Source organism: Falco punctatus (assembly GCF_963210335.1).
Source record: "Falco punctatus genome assembly, chromosome: 3".
Classification (NCBI taxonomy): Eukaryota; Metazoa; Chordata; class Aves; order Falconiformes; family Falconidae; genus Falco; species Falco punctatus.
Genome location: NC_137582.1, coordinates 109,737,623 through 109,757,593, shown reverse-complemented (window position 1 = coordinate 109,757,593; position 19,971 = coordinate 109,737,623). Strand labels below are relative to the sequence as shown.

Sequence of the window (19,971 nt, the reverse complement as noted above, 5' to 3'; positions counted from 1 at the left end):
TATTTTTTTACCTGTGGTATACAGTACTGGGGGCCCTGAGGCATCGGGTAGGGCATTGGCAGATGATTAACCATCATGATGTGCTGGTTGGTTTGATACACCGCAGTCGGTGTCTGCGCACCAGGACGGATGGAAGGGCTGCTGTTCTGGATGGTAGCTCTTGGAGGCTGTATCTGCGGCCTCTGGAAAAACTAGGGCAGGGAAGGGAGAGAGGAGGGAGAGAAAACAAAAAAACGGGTCAGACTTTCTGGGAAAGAATTCAAATATCATTACAAGATTATCATTATATTACTACTTTTCAAAGGGTTGCCACGCATTCAGAAAACTGCAGGACGATTGCTGTTTATCTGTAAATAGCAAGATCATGCTACAGCTTTCCACGTTACGAGGTAGAAAAAGGTAAGAGATTTTAAACTCCAGTAACTATTAGTTTGTATGTACTGAATTATACAGCTCAGCTTTCAGAGCGCATGTTAGAAAAATTATTTTTGTCAAATGTATTTTTTATAAGGCGGGTTGACTGCCAAAACAGCCACCTTTATAAATATGCCAGGAAAATAAAATATCAAGGCAACTGTTCCAATATACCTCCAGAACAGCTAAAAAGCCAGATTTTTACAAAGGCCAGAGACACCTCAGGCCAATCCTCTGTACAAAGTAAACTGGGTGATTTCTTTTGCCCTCTGTTTTCAGAAAGGTGGCAACCTCTTCCAGGGTGGCACCAAACTCATCTACCACGTTTGCATGAAGTGATGCCCCACGCAGATGGACCAGGTCCAGGAAACCAAGCAACCCACTGGTACACGCTCCGTTCTCAACCCTTACGCGCTGGGAAAGGCATCGGCGTCCAGGGTATGGAGCATTCATGGCACTGGAAGACCTGGCTCTGGAGTCTTTGCAATCTTGAAACTCAGTCGGTAAGATATGCATCGGACATTAATGCATTCACTAACGGAGTGATGATACAAGTGAGAAGAGACACTTATGCCATGCAGAACCAGGAGTTAAAATTACCTGTATAGGTCTGAATCCTCCCTTCAATAACGAAGCAAGAAAGCAGCAGGAAACAGAAAGAAAGCCAATGGAACAGCTTACAGATCAATAGGAAGGAATAGGATAAAACATGCACCCTAATTGCACACAATTCCATACATCTTTCTATCCTGCTTTGACTAATCTCTTACAGAAACAGCAAGAAAAAAAGACAATGAACTGGTAACCAAGGACTCTTCTACCAGAATCCCATGGCAGGGGTCAGAAATTCTTTGTGAAAAGTTTTATATGGAAGCATAAAAGCTTAAATAAAATAAAATAAAAAAAAAAAAAACAAGAAAAAAACCCAACAAGCAAACCACGATTAACTGCAGGAAATATGATACTACAGAAAGACACTATGTTTACTCTGTTCCTAAGACATCAAACACTTTTCCTTTCTGGTCTCTTTCAGTGATACAGAGAGAGCAGCTAAAGCAGAAACCCTTCTCAAATCATGGATTTCTGTTTCTGCACCAAGACTGGAAGAATAAGAAACGCCATGTCTTTAATTGTTAAGCAACAAAAATAATAATCATTAGGTCACCATACATCACATTGAACACTGCTGACTGATGAAGCACGTTGATGTAAATAATCTGTGAGCAACTGCATCATGAGCGGTTAGAAGAGAGAGTGGTATCCACTAAGGAATGAGCTGGGCTCATCTGCCTCGGCGTTTGGGAAGAATGGGATAGGGCGGAAGGAAGCTGTGATGCCTCTACACTTGACATGACAATGAGCTTAACATGGTCACTCTGGTGCTGCTAAAGACTTTATGACACCTAAGTTGTTCCCCAGAGCAAACGATTTCTTCCAGAAAGCCACGGATGACTCCCTCCCAGAAATCCAGATAGCATTATGATGAGCACAATGCTTTTATGCCCAGCCCTGTTAATCTGAACAAAGAATTGTGACCTGAACCAGCAGAAGGCAACTGTTTGGGGAGAAAAGTTTGGTAGCAAGGCTGCAGAAAGAAAACCAGGAAAGTAACACACTACCGTGCTCCCACGTTAATACAAACCATGTGGCTGTCTAGATGTGGGGGAACTACACGAGTGTTGCATGAACCAAGGGCATATGCTGAATTTATGGTGAGAATAACTGGAATCCACGATTCTTCAATATCCAAAGGCACCAGAAAGTGCTAAAGTCCTTTCTTCTTTCACTGCAAAATGCTGAATAATGACTATTTCTCCCCACAACTCTGTATGCAGCGTGAAAATGGGCTGGAGGGTGAAGCGAGACCTGCCTCTCTGCTGACAGCAACCACATGCACGGGGCAGCACAGAAAAGCCTTTGCTGCAAGAGACGAGAGTCGTCCACCGGTGCGAGCCAGACACGAACCCCGCACCCATAAAACGTGCTAATAACAGCACTGAAACCACTGACAAAAAAATTACAGCCCCAGAAACTCCTTGCTTATAGATAGCTTTTCACTTCCATCGCTGGCAACACCACCATGGTAGCGCCAAGAAGGAAAACCTCAGATGAGGGAGCTCGTAGGTTACAAAACCCAACCTCTCAAAAACACTCTATACTGCCCACCCCATTGCAGAAGTAGCTCAAACTCAGAGATGGAGAAAAAAGAAGAATTTTGTTACTAGTAGCAAGACAGACGCAGCAAGAAGAAAAGCAGATCCATTATTCCAAGCAACAAGACCATCAGAAACTTTTGGAAGTGCCAACCAGAGATATCTCTGGCCGTTTGAATTCCTTTTAGCTATTCCACTTCCTATAAGCAAAACTAAAATTCTCAAGGAAATCTGGTATCTTGAGGTCACTACATATCTGATTTGTATCTGGGTTTTACTGTTCAAAACAAGTATCATTTGGCTGGCAAACGGTTTTACACTCCATCCCTGTTCGCGTCACTCCAAAGCTAAGCTAGCAATATTCAAAGTCATTCTCGAGACGTTTCGCTGTTCTGACTTGATTTGCCAAAAAAATAATCTTTTTTGGAGGCAAGGTCAAACAGATGCCTGCACAGACAAGTATTTTCAAGTAATGCTAATGATGTCCCAGGGGAGAACACCAGGCAATTAAAACTGGTATATTTTGTCTCAATTTCTTTTAATAAGTGCAGGATCTGGAGCGGAGCACATACAGGACCTGCTCAGGACCAGAATGAAGGTACCCTGGGCCACAGCAAGGCTTCTGATAGAAACCCTGTGTTACACCAACCCTTCCTTGCATACTTCCTTCAACAATTAACATTAAGTCCTCCTATGTCTAACGACGGTCAAATTAGCATTAAAATTGCTATGCAGATGTTCAGCAACCAGCGAGGACCCGACTCCTGGTCCTCAGGTCACAATCCTGTCCCTTACATGTCCAGCTCTGCCAGGAAGAGATTTCTTGGATCATCTTGGAGTCAGAACTACTGGGCGATATGTCTTTGACTTTTTTCTTCCTAAGGTTGCTCCCCCGATACACTTAGAGAAGAGCACAAGTAAACCCCTCTCAGACACTGCTTCTATCAGCTGCCTTAAGCTCAACCCTTTTAGCCTGCTTGTTTAATAAGCTCTCATCATCTCAGCAGCCCTTCACCTACCTGCTCAAGGAAGTCTTTCTGGAAAATAAAAAGCAGAATTGTGCACATGCTCCGGACAGGGTTTCCCCAGTGCTTCCCAATGCAGCAGTAATAAACTCCCTATCTCCGCTGGAAATAACTTCTGTGGTTTGTCTGAAAATTGCCTTGCACAGGTGGTTTCAGCTGATGAGCTCCCACTTTACGGAGTAAAATCTTCTCCCTGGCACTGAAACTGAAGCGTAAGGGCTCGCACCTTGCAATGCTGGATCGCACCCTGCTTCCATCCCGCCAGTCCTCCTCGCACAGCATCCTTGTGCTCACCACATTTTCAAGCCTTGTGCTCATTGTTTGCTGCAGACACATACCTGCTGTTTGTGTCAGAGTAATTAACGTTTATATTAGGGAAAATCACCACCAACCTCCTGCGTACCCCTCTCAGCAATACCCTGCCATTCATTTGTAGTCACTCCTTATATATATATACACACCTCAATATCCTTTTATTAACCATCATCTTCTCCTGCTTAATTTTCTTCCCACATGACCCTGTGTCAAAAGCCTGTTGAAGGCCAGCCAGATAAGAGGCTGTCATCTAGAAAAATCAATGATCAAAGAGAGCACCAACCTCCCTCTGATAAACCACCACTGCATTTTAATTGATTTTCTATTTATTCCGTATTTCTAAGCCATCACTTCTAGTGAGATGTCTGTGGAACACTCCCTCCCTACTCTAAAAGATTCACTAAAAAATAAACTCATGGTAAGAGTGCTGAAAACAAATCTGTGCTAAGCTCAGCCCATCGAACGCAACATGCATAGACACACGTCTATTTTCTCCTAGATGGGCTCAGGGCTGGCAGCTGCGATAGAGACACGAAGGCTGCAGAGAAAAGCAGCAAAAGGGAAGTTCAACGAGATGTCACAGACACTATCAAACTGTACGTCCAGGCTCTCCGCTTCCATTAAGTTTTTAACACCAGAGACAGCCCCGTTAGTCATCCTTAGCCTGGGTCCCATCAAGAAGGCTGGTGGGATAACCCGACCCTGACCTGGAAACAGGAGAAGTCTGCACAGGCAAGACAGCAGGAGCCACGTCTCCTTGCAGACGGAAGCGGCACACTACGTTTGCTCTTTCAAACTTCAGCCCAGGCACCTGGGCTCAGCTGAGGAGCTGCAGCCTTGAGATGTGAAGTTCTGCTGCCAGAAGCAGAAGCTACAGCAGAAAGTCCTCAGGTCCACATCTTGCTTCCCCAGCAGCCAAGTGCAGCCCTATGGGACCAACACAAGGCCTGTTTCCCCCGCTACATGCAGATTTTCCCTGTTTTATTATTTACTAAATGATAAAACAAGGGGCAAAACCCACCCCTTTTTGTATGCACCATGGGATTTAAAACTGGCAGCTCCTTTCCCCACACATGGATGAAGACAGGAGTGACCAAGGCAGCCGTTTCTGATGGCTTTCTAACTCGAGATACTCCAAAAAGCTACGAATTGGTTAGTTCTGAGTCAGCTCAGGGGGTAAATTCCCGACCTCTCCAAATCACACGGCTTTTTAACAGCACCAGACAGCCAAACCCAGCTTTCTGTTGTATAAGCTCTACCCGAAAGAACTCCAGTAACCCCAAGCTAAAACTGGGACAGACTACACCAGCAACCTCAAACTAAATTAGTCTGCCATAACCAGTAAACTAATCTCAAATACAATTATAAAGTCAGAAAGGGAGCTATGACATTTCAGTTTATACTTGTTCTTATTTCTGTTTTTAATTACACTGGCCTCTTCTGAGCATCCATTTTAAAATAACCCATACGCTCCTGAAGTCACTTCTTAAATTAAGGGTTATCCTACATTTTGGATTTCAGATGAGAAGAAAACTGCTATTTTCAGTTGTGCTTCATGAGGATCAGAAGCAACAAAGTGACTCAAAAACCTAACTTTGAAAGAAAAAAAAACCAAGGATGCTTTGTGCACAAAGTGGGAAACAGAGCAGCAAGTCCAGGCAGGGTGGTAGCCAAGTCCGCTACAGCATTCTGAGAACACAAGGTGACAGTATTTTTAAATATACTGCCACAAAACACTCTGTAGGGTCCATTTTCTTTCTCCTATAAAATGAGTCTTTTCAGTGGTCTCTCCGGTGGCCATGTTACCAGAATCAAGGACTGCTGACACGCGTTTAACTTGTCGTCAGAACCACTGCAGCTGTTTTCATTTCACTTCAGCCACCATTAATACAGCATCCCAAATCTCATTCTAATTATTTTCTCTCAAGCAGGGTTTGACTATGCTTTCCATAGCGTCGACTGGCTATCAACCACCCCGGGTAGACATTCCCATCAGAAAAAAAAAAAGTTGCTAATAAAGTTCCCAGTCAATTTCAGGTGTTAAATCATGCTAATTTGAGTACTTTAAAGATCTAATGATTACAGCAAGTAACATTAAAGAACAATCCATTATTTGACTGAAAAAGACACGGAATCAATACGAGGCATATGTTAATAAAATCCCACTGGGATCGACACCGGAGTCGTTGCAAACCTCATCTCACTGCCACCGCCTCAGAAGAGCACGTTTTTGCCACACACATTAACACTGCTGTGGTCAATTTACATATTTGGCACTTTTTAGGTTACAAAATCTCGGTCTCGAAGCCTACCGGCTTATGTTACACAATTTAAACGTGTCAAAAGTTTCCCATGTGAGAATAATTGTTTACATTGGTCTCGAGCATCCTCTAAATTTGGGATGAGCTCGCTTCAACAGCTGTGACCCTCCTGTGTGGGTCGTGGCAGAAATCCCTCCCTCCATCCCCAATCCACACCACAGGCAGAAATTTTGGGATTAAAAGAGCTAAACCACTCATCTACAGCCCAGGCTTCTCCGTGCCTGCCCGGTTCCAGCGCTGATAGAACTGGGAATAAAGCCTGAAATGTTTCTCTAACCATGACAGCTTCTCTCAGATAATTATAAACAGACTTCAAATGTAACAGAGTCAAAAACTCTAACTGCCACACTATTAAATATGTAGTGATAAAATCTGGAAAACACTTGGAAATTACAAGTTTTAACCTGCAAGCAGGGTCATAACTGAGTCCAAGAGAAAGTTTTAAATCAAGTTACGACAGATTGGTGGTAGTCGTATCAGTAAAGCCACTAATTGCTGGAACAGTTTCCTCCAAGGCTGTGCTGCCTCAAGACTCGCGGTCCAAAATCTGCTTGCAGCGAGCTCAGTGAGTTTTATGAGAATATTAAATGGCTCACGCTGAATACATAATTCGCCTAGTAACAACCTATGAAAGAACTAACGAGTTGCTGATAGTGATGCATTTTTGGTATTGCATAATATAAACACAGCCCTGAAGTCAAGGCCAAGAAGAAAAATATCTAAACAAGATACTAATTCCGTCATCCCGCAAACATTCCTCCACCGCTGCCTGTCAATGCAATCCCTGGCCACGCACAAAAATGATCTCTCTTCTCACACACGTCACATTTGCCTGCGAGCAAACAAGTGCAAATGCCTCATTCTACTTTTTAAGCCTTTTTTTTTTTTTTTTTTTTTTTTTTGGCCTGCTCTGGAAGGATGCCTGCCTCCATGCTGCACTTTGAGCTGGAAGGAACAAAGATGATGGGGTTTTTTGGGTGTGAGTGCCCACTCAACACACTCACCCGCTCACCTCTACAGTATTAAATTGGTCATACTAACAGGAGCAAAGTGAGAACAAAATAATTCTCCTGAAACAAACCTTTTGTGACTTAAGCCCCCATCCAGACATCACTGGAGTAAAAAGGATTTTTTATTTTTTATTTCCTATTAACTTGGTGGAAACAACCTGCTCCTTCCAAGCGATGAGAAAGAAGAGTGACACGGAAACAACCGAATCTGGGAGAACTTTCCTGCACTCATCATGCCTCTCCTCCTCTTTTCCACCTGTCAGCGTCACCTCTGTCCCCTCAAAAGTTGCAAGAAGCAGCAAAATCAGGGGAAAAGGGTTTTGGCAAGGATGAATACAGGAGTTGATAAAAAAACCAACTTTGGAGACCTCGACTACATGGAAGGGACCTGTGCATCTGTCCTGGCGCTGAAGAGGTCCTCTGGGTATTCCTGTCATCCTAATAAGCACCGCCCATGAGTTTCACAAGCCAAAGCTATTCCTGATTTTCATTCTTCTTAATCAAGTGGTTCCTTACAAAGTCCAAGTCATGCAACAGGAATACTACAAAGATTCCTAAATGTTTGGCTTTCACGGGGTAAGTAAAAACAGTATTAAGTTGATGTGATGATTACAGATAACCAGGCGTATCACACAAGAAACTTATGAACTGGAAAATCATTTGCCTTGCTCTGAGTTTGAAAAGCAGGATTTTCTAGGGATGCAAACACTCGGTTCTCGTTGACATCTTCAGCTCAGGCAACTCAATCCACCGACTAGTTTGGGAAATATTCGGCCAAGTTACTAGCCACTTGAAAAGGCAAGCAAATCTCACAAACACCTGGCAACAGTCTCTACAGGATCTCCTTTCCTAGGGAAACGGCGTTAAGTGGGGTGGTTAATGAGTGCGGTGACACCAATTGAGAATTAAAAGTGTTACTCTGCGTTGCAGGCAGCTTGTTAGCAGGGTTATGCATGTGCTAGTATCTACTAACAGAGCTGGTTTCCAAAACGAGCCTTCGTTCTTTGTTAGTGGGTGAACCACCTCCAACCACCCGCCTCCCCCAGCCAATTAGTTTAGGATGATAATGAAGGGGCAGGGTACTGTACCTGGTGATGGGCAGGTCGAGGCCCCGCTGCAAACTGAGGAAAGGCGGGAGAAACAAACACAAAAGGAAAGGCACAAAGAGTCAGAAACACCACAACGAAACCAAAATGTCACACTCTATGCAAAATAAACCCACAAGAAAAAAAAAACCAAAACTAAACACACCAAAAAACAACAAAAACAACCACAAAACAGTCAAAAGCTTTGCTGCAGGACAGTGACAGACAGGTACTGAGATATAACGAGTGAACACTGCTACGGGGAAAGTGTGCTGCTCGAGAGCCGGGAGATACACAGCCAAAGCTGCTATTTTCAAGGCACTCTAGTGTATGGATGCAGGCATTCTTTATCCTGCCTGGGAAAAAAAACCAAACACCAGACAATAAAACCATAAACCAACTTAAAACAAGCAGCAGTGGAGATTTTTTTTAAACTGGTTTAAGGTGGAGGTAAATGGTGAAAGCAGCTGGACTCAGAGCCGTTCCAAACATTTGGTGGGAGCGGAGGATGGAGAGCAGGTAAGAGCCAGGTAGGCACATCTAGTGTCCTGCCGGCGAGGGGGCCATGGGCAATTCCCTGCAAGGCAAAGATCAGCAATTCTTTCTTTCCCCCCGCCCCCACCCCCCCATAACAATCACAATATAACCCTCCTTAACGAGTCGGATTTGTCACCCCCAGCTGAAAGCGAAGGAGACAGGTTAACCCGTGACGTCCCTGGGGAGCTGAAGGCATCAGCGGTTGAGCTCGAGTGGAGAACAGGAGGTCCCGGTTCCCAGCCCTGAGCTCGGGTTACTCAATCACCTCCCACCCACTTGGGTTACATGAGGAGCAAAGTAATCAGAATTGAACATGCTCAGTAAACATTCAAAGCATTTTCCAAAAAGGAGCTGATTGTTAAAAGTAGAAATAAAAATGAATGCAAGAAATGAAAAATATAAATAAAGATGACGAGGTATCCTCTTCAAGAAGCCAAGTTAGGTATTTAAACCCTTAATTCTCAGTGTAATAAGGAGAGCACGACGACAGCAGATAAATCTACTGATGGTAGCTCCAATAATTACATGGAGCAAATGAAACTAGACCCCACGGTGGCTTTTTACCCACTGCATGCCTCTACCTGTTGCTGTCTGTGACGGCTCAGTAACTCAACGCAGGTGCCGAAGCACACGGTACAGTCCATCCCTGCCGATTCACACTACAGGGACTCAGTGCATTTCACTTTCTGCCCGAGAAGAGTGATCAAAACTGGCTACTGATTATTGAGTTTCTTAATGTGAGGTTTTTTTCAGTAAGAAAAAAGGGACCAGGGCTCACCTGCAGCCTTACCTCCCAGCTACTTTAATGCCATCAAACATGAGAAGCAATTTATAAACATTGACTGGTCCAGCTGATTTTCTCCTTTATACACATTTTAATTGTCTGTATTTAAGATTTCCAAATACTAGTCTACCAATACCAGTGTTTATATATTCCTTCTACCTTCGCCTCATTGTGACACTTGGATGAAAAGCCATAAAAACCTTCGGAAATGAGAAAATATGCACACATGGACTAGTTCTAGTACAAGAGTTTATAAAGAATGTCCTGCACTGATTCACAAAGTAAGAGTTTTCCCATCTTGAAAGCTTTCCCTAAGCCTTAAAGAAAAAAAAAAAAAAAAGAAAAAAAAAGCAAAGCACAATCATCTTGTAAGACTAAAGAGCTAAAATTTCTATTTTCATAGCAACCGCAGGACAGAAGCACTCAGAGACTCCCAGCATCCTCCCAAGGCTCAGGATGTGAAGAGGACAGTGGCTCTGCTGATCGGTCCTACAGTGGTGAGAAATGGGCACACGGATGAGTCTCGGGAGGTGAACACGCTTCAAGTCCTTATTTTCCTAAAGGAAGAACTCCTCAAAATCAGTTCGTATGTCTTGTGTTTGAGAAAAGGGAAGAAAGCTTACCCTGGAAGGGCTGGCAAGCCTTTCCCACAGGGCTACACACTTCACATTATACACAATGAAAAAAATGAATCAAAAAGAGAATGATGGGGTGTAAAAACCTCACGTTGCTTAATTTCAGGGCCTCTCTTACCACTGTTCCACAGAAAAGATTTGTTCTTAGTGTGTTTAAAACAAGAGCTGGAAGCTGTATCTTAAGAAGCTAAAAGTACATTCCATAGTGAAACGTAGTATGTGTTACAAGTTAAAAAAAAACAAACAAACAAAAAAAACCTTTGAAGTTAGTGAAAAACACCCTAATCTATTTTGCAGTGGTCACCATTGGCTCTTGATATTTTTAATTTTTTTAAATAACTCAGGTTGATAGGATTTATTCCTATGAGTAGCTGTAAGCAACAGAACAAACTGTAGTCACTGCTGGCTCAGATTAAACAGACACTTTGGTGGGTTTTTTTCTCTTTCCGATGAAGGTAGTAAGATAGAAAGGAAAATTTTATGAAACCTGGGTCCAACATTTCTGCCACCCGCACTCTTTATGATCCTGCTCACTGCCTTGTAGACAACAGGGCATGCTCTCTATCTGCTGACGTTGAGGTGGCACACCTCAAGCCTCTGAAAATAACCACTTCTGGATCGCTCGAACACCGTTTCTGATCATGGGGGTTTTTGGCAGATATCCTAGAATTGGACAGTTAAAATCACCTGGTTCTCAGGGCTGGCATCGGCAAGAGCTAACAGATAATTTTCGGTAGGGCTGAACGCCTCTGATTTCATTTTCCTTCCCCCAGCTGGAGCTGCACTTTGAAATTCTCACTATTGGAGTGATGCTACGATGCTAACGGGGAGAAAACATGAAGCCAGTTGGATTGCAAAGGCAGCTGTCCTGGAAGGAACAGAAAAGCCTAAACTCTGCAATTGCCAATGGCCCTCGGATGCTGCTGAAACAGGATGGAGGAAACTCCAGGTGCTCGAGGAAGCAGGATTAGGATCAACCTCGTTAGCGCAACTGCCTACCTACCCACCCCAGCCACCCCAGCTGTGTGACGGACGGGACTGCGCTATGGAAGCCTAGGGATGGCAAAGACATCCTGCCACCTTCCTCGTCCCCTCCTTTACCCTTCCCTCACCACCAAAAAAAGACGGTTCAAAAATAAATTCAAAAAGAATAAGTAAATCGAGCCCAGAACAAAATGCAAGAGTAGTGCAGGAGCGGGCCAGTCTTGCATTTGTTTTGGGGTGGGGAGGTGGAATGAGGTGTTATGGGTGCAGCTTTAGTAATGGGGGTGGAAATGGTGGCTAGCAGAGCAGATGGCAAAATCTGCAGACAGGAGAGTTGAAAAAAAAACAATAAAAATATAAAAATGGCCGACAACCACAGACAAATTCCTCCTCCATACCTCCTCAATAACGGGGCCAAAACCCTACAATTTGTCACACATTTCCAGCCAAATTTCCTGAAGACGTTATCTCCTGAGCGACAAACCCAAAGTCGCCCTGGTCTCTGTCCTACGCCAGGTCAGACCCTCCCAGCTGCAATTCAACTTTGGACCTTGCTTTGCCACTTAACCTGGCAGAAACTGCCACAGTAGCTCATGCTTTTAGCAAAGAAGCAAAATCAGTGCATTTCTGTAGATCAGCCAACAAAAAAGATGTAGTAAAAAATAAATAATAAAGAAAGAAAGAAAGGAAGAAATAAAAACAGTGCCATCGGCACAATTGCCTGCAAGAAGGAGTACAGTTTGTTATATTGCTTACAATGCAGTATTTTATCCAGCCTCTTCCAGCCAGGGACCTGTAAACCGGACTCTGTTCCAAAACCTTCCTCCTCTTCCAGTTGTCTGTGCAATGTATTGGCACTGTTCTGCTGGGCTGTCAAAAAAACTGGTTTAGAGATGCAGCTCTTCAGTCAGGTTTTTGCTCCAGTTCTAACCATATAAACTTATTTGCGCTTTTCAACAATTAAAGGTAAAGAAGATGATTATACTTACTGAGAAAAAAAGGGGTTTTTACCATCAGTATCCTGCATTACTGATCAGAACGGGGGACTAAGGAGGTGGGGGGGATCCGGTTACAAATTCGCAGCTGTCCACATCACAGAAACTTCATCAAAACTGGTGTTAATTGGCTCGTTCATCGACACAGAGCTTAACGGGCCTCGGAACTAACCCTTCTGCAAATACCCTGGAGGAGAAACCTCCAGAAGCGGGGCAAGTGCATCAGTACGGCTGCACATGGGGAGGACGCTTGCCCTGTAGAGATATATATATATGGAGATATATATATATATATATACACACACACACACACATGTGTGAAGTGGACAAACAGAAGACTTCCGTCTCGGAGGCCTTCAGTTGCCACGCTTCAGCAGCGTTTATCTTATTCTAAAAAGAGAAGAGTGCTTGGAAGGGTGCAGTGGTTTTACGGGCAACCTGAAAGCGTTAGGACGCAGATGTGGATCGGCAAGAAGCGCAGGGCTTGCTGCTCCCTTGGCTAACTGACACCCGAGACATGGCGATGGTAAGCCACCCTGCCTCCAGAAGCTGGGCTAAGCACCTGATGCCCCAGGAGGGTCTCCTAGCATCATGTGGAACTGCGCTACGAGCAGAAATTCCCCCCAAAAGAGCCTGGTTTGGGGAACCAAAGTCCTACGATAGCACAGCGGTGTTGTAATACATACCAAAGGAAAAAAAAATACGGAGGACAATCAAACCTAAAGTTGGATGAAAAAGGGGCTTACCACAAAAAGATGTGGGTACACAGAAGCTCTAGGTTAAATGCATCAGCACCCACAGGGTGCCAGGCAGTAAATGGTTAGAACTGATCCAGTGGCGCTGACTCAAAGTAATGCCCGGAAGCCACTGGAGACTGAGTGCTGCTGCAGAGAATTGCTTTTGTTTACTCATCTTTGGTCTATCACTTTATGAAATATTTCCTTAAAGAGGGAAAAAAAAGAAAAAAGAAAAAAAAAAAAGAAGAAGAAAAGAGAAAGGTTCTGGCAATGAATCTAAAGTCTAAAATAAAATGAACCTGAAAGCAACTATGCTAAAAATAAATTGTGTTACTTGAACGTAGATGAAAATCCCTCCATCGCTTCTTTTCTGATAAGCCACTTTAAAAGGAAAATTATCCTACCAGGACAGTGTCTGAAAAATTCAATCAAGATTTGCCATTTGGAATGTGCCTCCAGTTCAGTAAAACACGCTTTCCAGAGAACCAGCCGAGTGCTAGAGACACACACATACAAACGGTGAAACACACAAACGAGGAAGAAAGAACATCAGGTAATGGCCATATGGGCTCCCTTACCGGCGAGCGGGTCTGAGGCTGGGTGTTCATTGTCTGAGGGGCTTGAGGGTACACCAACGTGGTTGGAGCTGCATTCTGTCCTGAGGGGTAAGGAGCCTGCCAGGGAACAAGAAAAATCAATAAAAAAATGAGTGTATCAAATGATTCATCCCAAGAGATAGGAACTGAATACGTTATCAGACGGACTGCTGATGAACATTGAAATAAAGACAATATAGGTGACTGCACTGGAGGAAGCCTTCTCCATCAAGGATCCAACCAATACCAACACTACCCTAATTAATTATCAATGCTACCCTAATTATCGACGCTACCCTAAGCTCAAGTGCCACAGTGGAAAACATAACGAAGAGGCACATCAGTGCAACACCGTGTCACAACCCGTGTTGGCCAAACCCCCAGCCACCTCCTTCCCAAAAGTTTCCTCTGAACCTGTTTCCAAGGAAAGCTGGAACTGTAGGTATCGCCAATAAATCCTCCGAAATAAGACAAACGGCAAGAAACAAGCTCAAATGCCTTTAATACAAGCCACTGCTGCTTTAAAGCGTCTGCAACACAATGAAATGGCCCAAAGTTGTCACAGATGTCAGGCAGACCACGAGTTGGGTGAATTTTTCATAGTTCCACTGATTTCCATGGGCTATAACAATTTATACCACCAGATGCTCTCCCTCATGTTATATGCCCAAAGTAACAATAAACTTGAGCTGTAGAGTTACGATCACATGTTTTAACAAAACATTTAGAAATAACTTTACAGAGCACCTTTCTCCTTTTTTTCAGAAACAAAAACCCCCTATAACTTACTTTTTTAAAAAAATAATAGTTTATTATCGTAATGGCACAGAAACCAGCCACTAGTTTGCACCAACCTTCACTTTCAAGAGGCATTAGCCCAAACTCTATGCACTGCCCTGTAGCTCCTGCACAGCTCCATCACAGGTCACTTTTCCAGCTCCTCAGCTCTTCCCCCTTCACTGTCTACATCCTTGTGGTGCCACCTCTGGATACTGGCACTGCTAATGGCACCCACGGTCCCCGCTAACCTCCTGGCTACGTACTATCAGATTTACTCAATGAATCAAGGCGCTCATCAGGTCTTGGGTCTCCTCTGGGACTTCTCTTTGGGTTCATGGGAGAGATTACAGGAGAGGATACGCTTAAAAACATCGCAATCCCTCTCTGTACACAGAATGATGATATATTCATGCCGCAAGCCTCGCTGAAGAATGCCTTCTCATCTTTGAATTTCATGGCCCTTGCATTAAAATCCTAGAGCAGGTCTAAGGAACAAAGGGACCCATTTCAGCCCATAATGTGGTGTTGGGAGAACAGGTTTCACGGCACCAGCCTGCAGGCACGTTTCGGGGTGTCTTTGATTTGAACTGTGCTATATATTTTATTTGAACAATTAAGTTTTTAAACAATAAAAGTAAGTTTTACCTATTTGTACTGAAGAAAGAAAGAAAAAAAAACTGATAAAACTTCAGCTGTCAAGAGAGGTGATCGAGCATAAAGCCTGAAGCTGGTTTAGGCAAATAGCTCAAGGAGTGGTGTAGAAACAACATAAAGCGTGCTGCTTCTAGAAAGAAATTCAGTCCTGAAGCCTGCAAAAACTTCCAGGTCTGAATTAGCAATCTGTGCCAAGTATAATCAGGCACGTTCTGGCTTTCAAGGGAAAAATCAACCAGTCCCTACAAGGTGAAGGATGTATGTTTTTAAAGGAAAAGAAAGCAATTTAAGAAGAGTTTTTCTAACAAAATAAAGCTACCATAATAGTATGCCACTGGGTAAAGCATGTGCTTACTTCTCACCTCCCAGGCTGAGTCCTACAGCAGTCACAGACCTCACCCACAGCTCAGCCTCTTCAGCCCTTTCAATGTGAGCAAACGTAGGATGCTTTTGCAGCAAAAATGTATCTTGTTTTGGAAGAGCACCCAGTACATCTCGTTGTTGAAAGACATCCACCACCCAGTGCCCCAGCACACACTGACCAGTGTCCTGTGCCCCGCAGAGTGTCTAGGAGACAGCTGGAGCCTCTGTGTTACTCTTTTTTTCTTCTTTTTCATCCCTAAACATAAAATCCCTGCTTAATCTCCTGCTGATCAAAATGTAATACAAGGTAAATGAAAATATAGTTTTAGAAACAATCCGTCTGAGGAATTTTCCAGTCTCAGAAAAAAGAAAGAAAAAAAAAAGGCAAAATGTGGCAGAGGTGAAAGGACTGAGCATAGTCCAAAAATAGTCCCGTCCCAAACACCTACTGCTGCAATACCTCCTATTCCTATGCTTCGGGACAATACTTACACTGATCATTAAAGAGTAAAACTTAAACGTGAATACAGAGATACTTAAGGACAGCTAGCAGGGCATTCTGTTATTTTCTACCCGATCCTCACGTTGCTTTTTGGATCAGAGAAAAGATAAAAAAGTCTGTCTCCAAGCCTATCACTAGATCTTTGGTGTGATTTAGGACAACGGAGCACCCTTGGTGGAATATTTAGCTGAAGAACGTCGTTCTGTAGTAGTTGATATCACCACAGCAACAAAGACGCTGGTTCAAGAGCAATTAAATGCTTTAATCTGCTCCTGCTATGGAAGCAGCAACCTCTGGCAGGTAAGCAGGGCAGGTTTTTCCACTGCCCCTCCTCGCCAGGAGCTCATTTGGTCTAATCCTCTCCAGCCAGCACTTCCCTCCCTTCTTACCACTGGCAAAACCTCGAATTTGTGTTCGCAACTAATTTGCAAGAAGCCTTCTAATTTTTTGAGATGTCAGATGCAGCGTCAAATATTTTCCCCTTTTATTTGACAAGTGTGATTCTGCTTGAGCTGCTCGTGTCAGTGCTGTATAATAAACAGTATGTACCATATCTCACAGCAGTACCGACACCACAGCATCGAGTGATCGCGGAGTAATCAAGTGCAAACGAGACACAGGGAAACTCTGGGATCTTTTCATCCCCCACCTCGAGAAGCTGTCCTGTGTTTGTAGGAGCTCGCTGGTGACTTTCTGTGCCTGGGATCTCTGCCCAACGTGAGATTACGGCCTCTCCCCTCAGCGGATCAGCAGCTTTCTGCGTCAATCCATGCACCCTGCAAAGGGTCCGGACACTACACCAGCCTGCCAGCCGCAGCGAGCACGCGGGGTAGGTGACTGTGTCGGGAAATATTTTGAACACTGGCAGTAAACGAACCAGCTGACCACCTCCTTGTGCCTCCTGCTCCGCATCTCAAGGGAAGAGCCCTTATCCCAAATGGTTTGAACTGCTGCTCCCTCAGCATCTCAGCAAAGAAAAAAGAAAATACTATTTTCCCCCTCCTCCAGGCTCGTGAAAACATGTTTTCTTCAGGTTTAACTTGCACACAACAGAACAGAGCCTAAATCTGATCTAAAAGACAGACCTAAAACAGATTCCATGCTACCCCCAAGGTCCTCACCTCCAAAACAGCCTTAGTTGGCTTTTAATCACCCAAGCAAAAGGCAATTTGAAAGAAAGAAACTGCAGCTATCACCAAGCCTAAAAAACCCGTGAGTTTGAGCAGAACGACTGTAAAGCAGGCATTTTTAAACACAGTGCCAAAGACAGCCACCTCATTGACAACAGATGTCATTTCTGACACTAGCAGGGCTGAGAGGCAAACGCAAGATGACACTATCTAGCGTTAAATTTGTTGCAGCATTTAAGCCCTAGCAGAATAAGCATAGCATTATGTTATAAAGGAAGAAAAAAGCATAGGAAAGCTTAAATAGCAGCCACTGAAGGGTTTCTGCTATGAAGCTGCCATCAAAACAAGGCGATTTTGGACAGCCAGTGCTGTCTGCTCGGGGTGCGATGTTCACAACTGCAGCCTTGAGGAGCGAGCGCTACCCAAATCCCACCGAAGGCAACAAGCATCACCTAAACAAACATCTTTGACAACTATTACACAACAAATGCTTCTGCTCAGCGGGCGTCCAACCAGATGGAGGTGCACCTTCACTGCTCTTTGTGTCAAATCCATAAGGGGGGGGGGGGGGGGGGGGGGCGGGAACGGGAGGAAGAAAGTGCTTTATGAAGTTCTGCAGGTACTAAGTTCACGTCTAAGTAGCCTGAATAAACTATCAAAACATCCAACGGAATAAATCACAGCGCTCCACTGCTTTTCAGACAAGTCAGCTGATGAAAAGTATTGCATCTATTCATCTGTCAAAAGGACTTGTTTCTGTGCCAAGCAGCTAAATAGGTACACAAAGTAATATAATCACATGCAGTCACGCTGGAAACGTGGCTTTTATACACCGCTGCTGAAGTGCAGAGGATGAAGTGAGCAAATGAAGAGACCAGTGAGGAAATGCTCCCCAAATCCCCAAAATAAACTACAGTGGAGGGGAAGGCAGGGAAGCAAATACCATTCTGTATAAAAAATCTGGTTCAGAAGCATCTAAATTCTGGCATTGAAATCCCTAAAGTTCAAATAATTGCAGCACCCTGAGGTGGAAGAGAACGGATGGCTGCTGAGCTGCTCCACTTTTGAGGCAGAGCAATTTGTTTCCCTTAAAGCTTTCATCTTAGTGATTTTATATTTCAGATGGGGCTATTCACGGGGGGGAAGGCGATAATAGTTGTGTGTTTATGTATTCCCACAACTTGCTGGGGAAAACCCTTTCTATCCATTTTCCATGCAGTATTCACCTTGGGCTGCTGACTGTGCTAAGCAAAAAAAAACCTAACAAAAACACTACCAACAAAACAAATGAAAAAAGTTATTCTTAGATCAGTTCCCAAGCTGGTTAATAAACACTGAGCCTGCTGCGTAACATGACTCCCTCGGTACTGACTGTACTGGGAATAAACAGGCAAAGTACACACATCAGGGTCAGAAAAAGCTGAGTCACGCAGCTCTCTGCCTCCCGCAGCCGGTGGAAATTTTTTTTTTTTTTTTGGAACAAAACTCTTTAAATCCCCAGGCAGAAAGGTGTTGCTTGGTGAGCTTTCTGCCTTCAGCAGCGCGGTTGGGTTGAACGTGGGAAGGGGTTAAGTCCTGTCGTTGTTTCTTGAATCCTCTCTTGACTTAGGAAGTTCGGCTGGGTCTATATTTACTGGTTACATACGAGGAGGAGAAATGGTCTTGTAGTTCCAACACATGACAGTGACTCAGGAGCCTGCTGCTCTATTACCATCACTATCGCTGTGACCTTGGCTGAGAAAACCTTCGGACTCCCAGTTTCTTCCCAGTAACACCAACGCAGCAATCGCGCTCCGGTCCAGGGTGAGCTGAAACTCTGCTGAATGCCAGCAAAAAGCTTTAATCTCTTTGGGAGGAACATGACGGCGTAAGCAAAACGTTTTGTAACAATAGGAAGCATGCTGGGGCCACAGGCAGCCCTTAGCTATCCTGGAGCGACCCTAAAGGGCATTTTTTGTGTGTGTGTGTGTGTGGCCACAACAGAAAGCAATGTGATGCTCACACGTGAATAAAAAAAATATGATACTTTGCTGTAGTGGTTTATATCTCATTTGAGCATTCAGATCACTGCGCTGACAGAGAGTAACCCAGCTAAAAGCTTACTGGAAGTGCCACCATGTCTACTGTCACAAAGATTTTTTTTTTACTATTTTACGTTGAGAGAGAAAAGAGCAAAAATATTCTTCAGCTGGAAATAGGATAATACTGTTGCAAGATCTCTCTCTCCCTCCAAAAGGCCTCCAAGCAAAACCACACACATTCCTCTGGATGTACAGGTGTTCCTGCACGACAGTGGTCTTTGACCAAAACATTCACTGACCCAGTTAAATGCTAAATATTGATTAAAACCAAACCCGATGGGCACTTAGAGTAACACCGTCATGTATGCTAAGGGATCCCCAACCCTAAATTTATAAATTCTTATTTACACAAGCTCCCTGACACAGAATGCAGCTGCCCCTGGAGCAAGGTATAGGAGACAGCACCACAAGAGTCACCGGCAAGATCACTGCACAGATGTTTCCTTTCTATCCCCATTTTTAAAAAATGGACTCAGTTTTCCTTCCAGCTGCCGAACCGTTTTCCTCGAGGAAAACCACAACAGGGAGTGCAGGACAGGCTGTGCTGATGCACCAACCCTCGAGGCTGCTCTTGGAGCCTCTCAGGAATTTTCCCCCTGGGTCACTGGCCTGCACAGGAGTTTGGCTTCAGATGCAGGTGTAGAAATCCCCCCCACCCCCGCAGCAGCATAAACCATCACTTGGTTCACAAGCGAGGAAAGATGGTGCCAGCAAGGACGCAGCTTTAATTCTGAATCATCATTTATCTGTTGAGTTGGATTTGCTCTGCCCTCCCTGAAATCGAATCACTGTCCTACGAAACAACTGCAACCGCGTAGTACCCGATAAGCAGAAATCTCTCAGCGTTCAGTTCTTAAATTTTAATCCTCT

The 19,971-nt window shown here is 44.1% G+C and overlaps 1 protein-coding gene across 15 annotated transcripts in view; it reads right to left on the bottom strand.

Moving 5' to 3' along the window:
* Nucleotides 1–19,971, bottom strand: part of EIF4G3 (eukaryotic translation initiation factor 4 gamma 3) — a 147,387-nt gene that overhangs the window by 64,302 nt on the left and 63,114 nt on the right. For 4 of the 15 annotated variants that reach the window (XM_080378794.1, XM_080378784.1, XM_080378781.1 and 1 more), the window contains exons 3-4: nucleotides 13,574–13,669; nucleotides 12–191 (exon numbers count right to left, since the gene is read on the bottom strand). In XM_080378794.1, the coding sequence (XP_080234920.1) occupies nucleotides 12–191; nucleotides 13,574–13,603 (210 nt within the window). In that variant the 5' untranslated portion in view covers nucleotides 13,604–13,669. Of the gene's footprint in view, nucleotides 1–11; nucleotides 192–1,014; nucleotides 1,036–8,326; nucleotides 8,360–12,019; nucleotides 12,134–13,573; nucleotides 13,670–19,971 lie in introns of all 15 variants that reach the window. The other 11 variants (XM_080378780.1, XM_080378787.1, XM_080378782.1 and 8 more) reach the window with 5 other exon arrangements.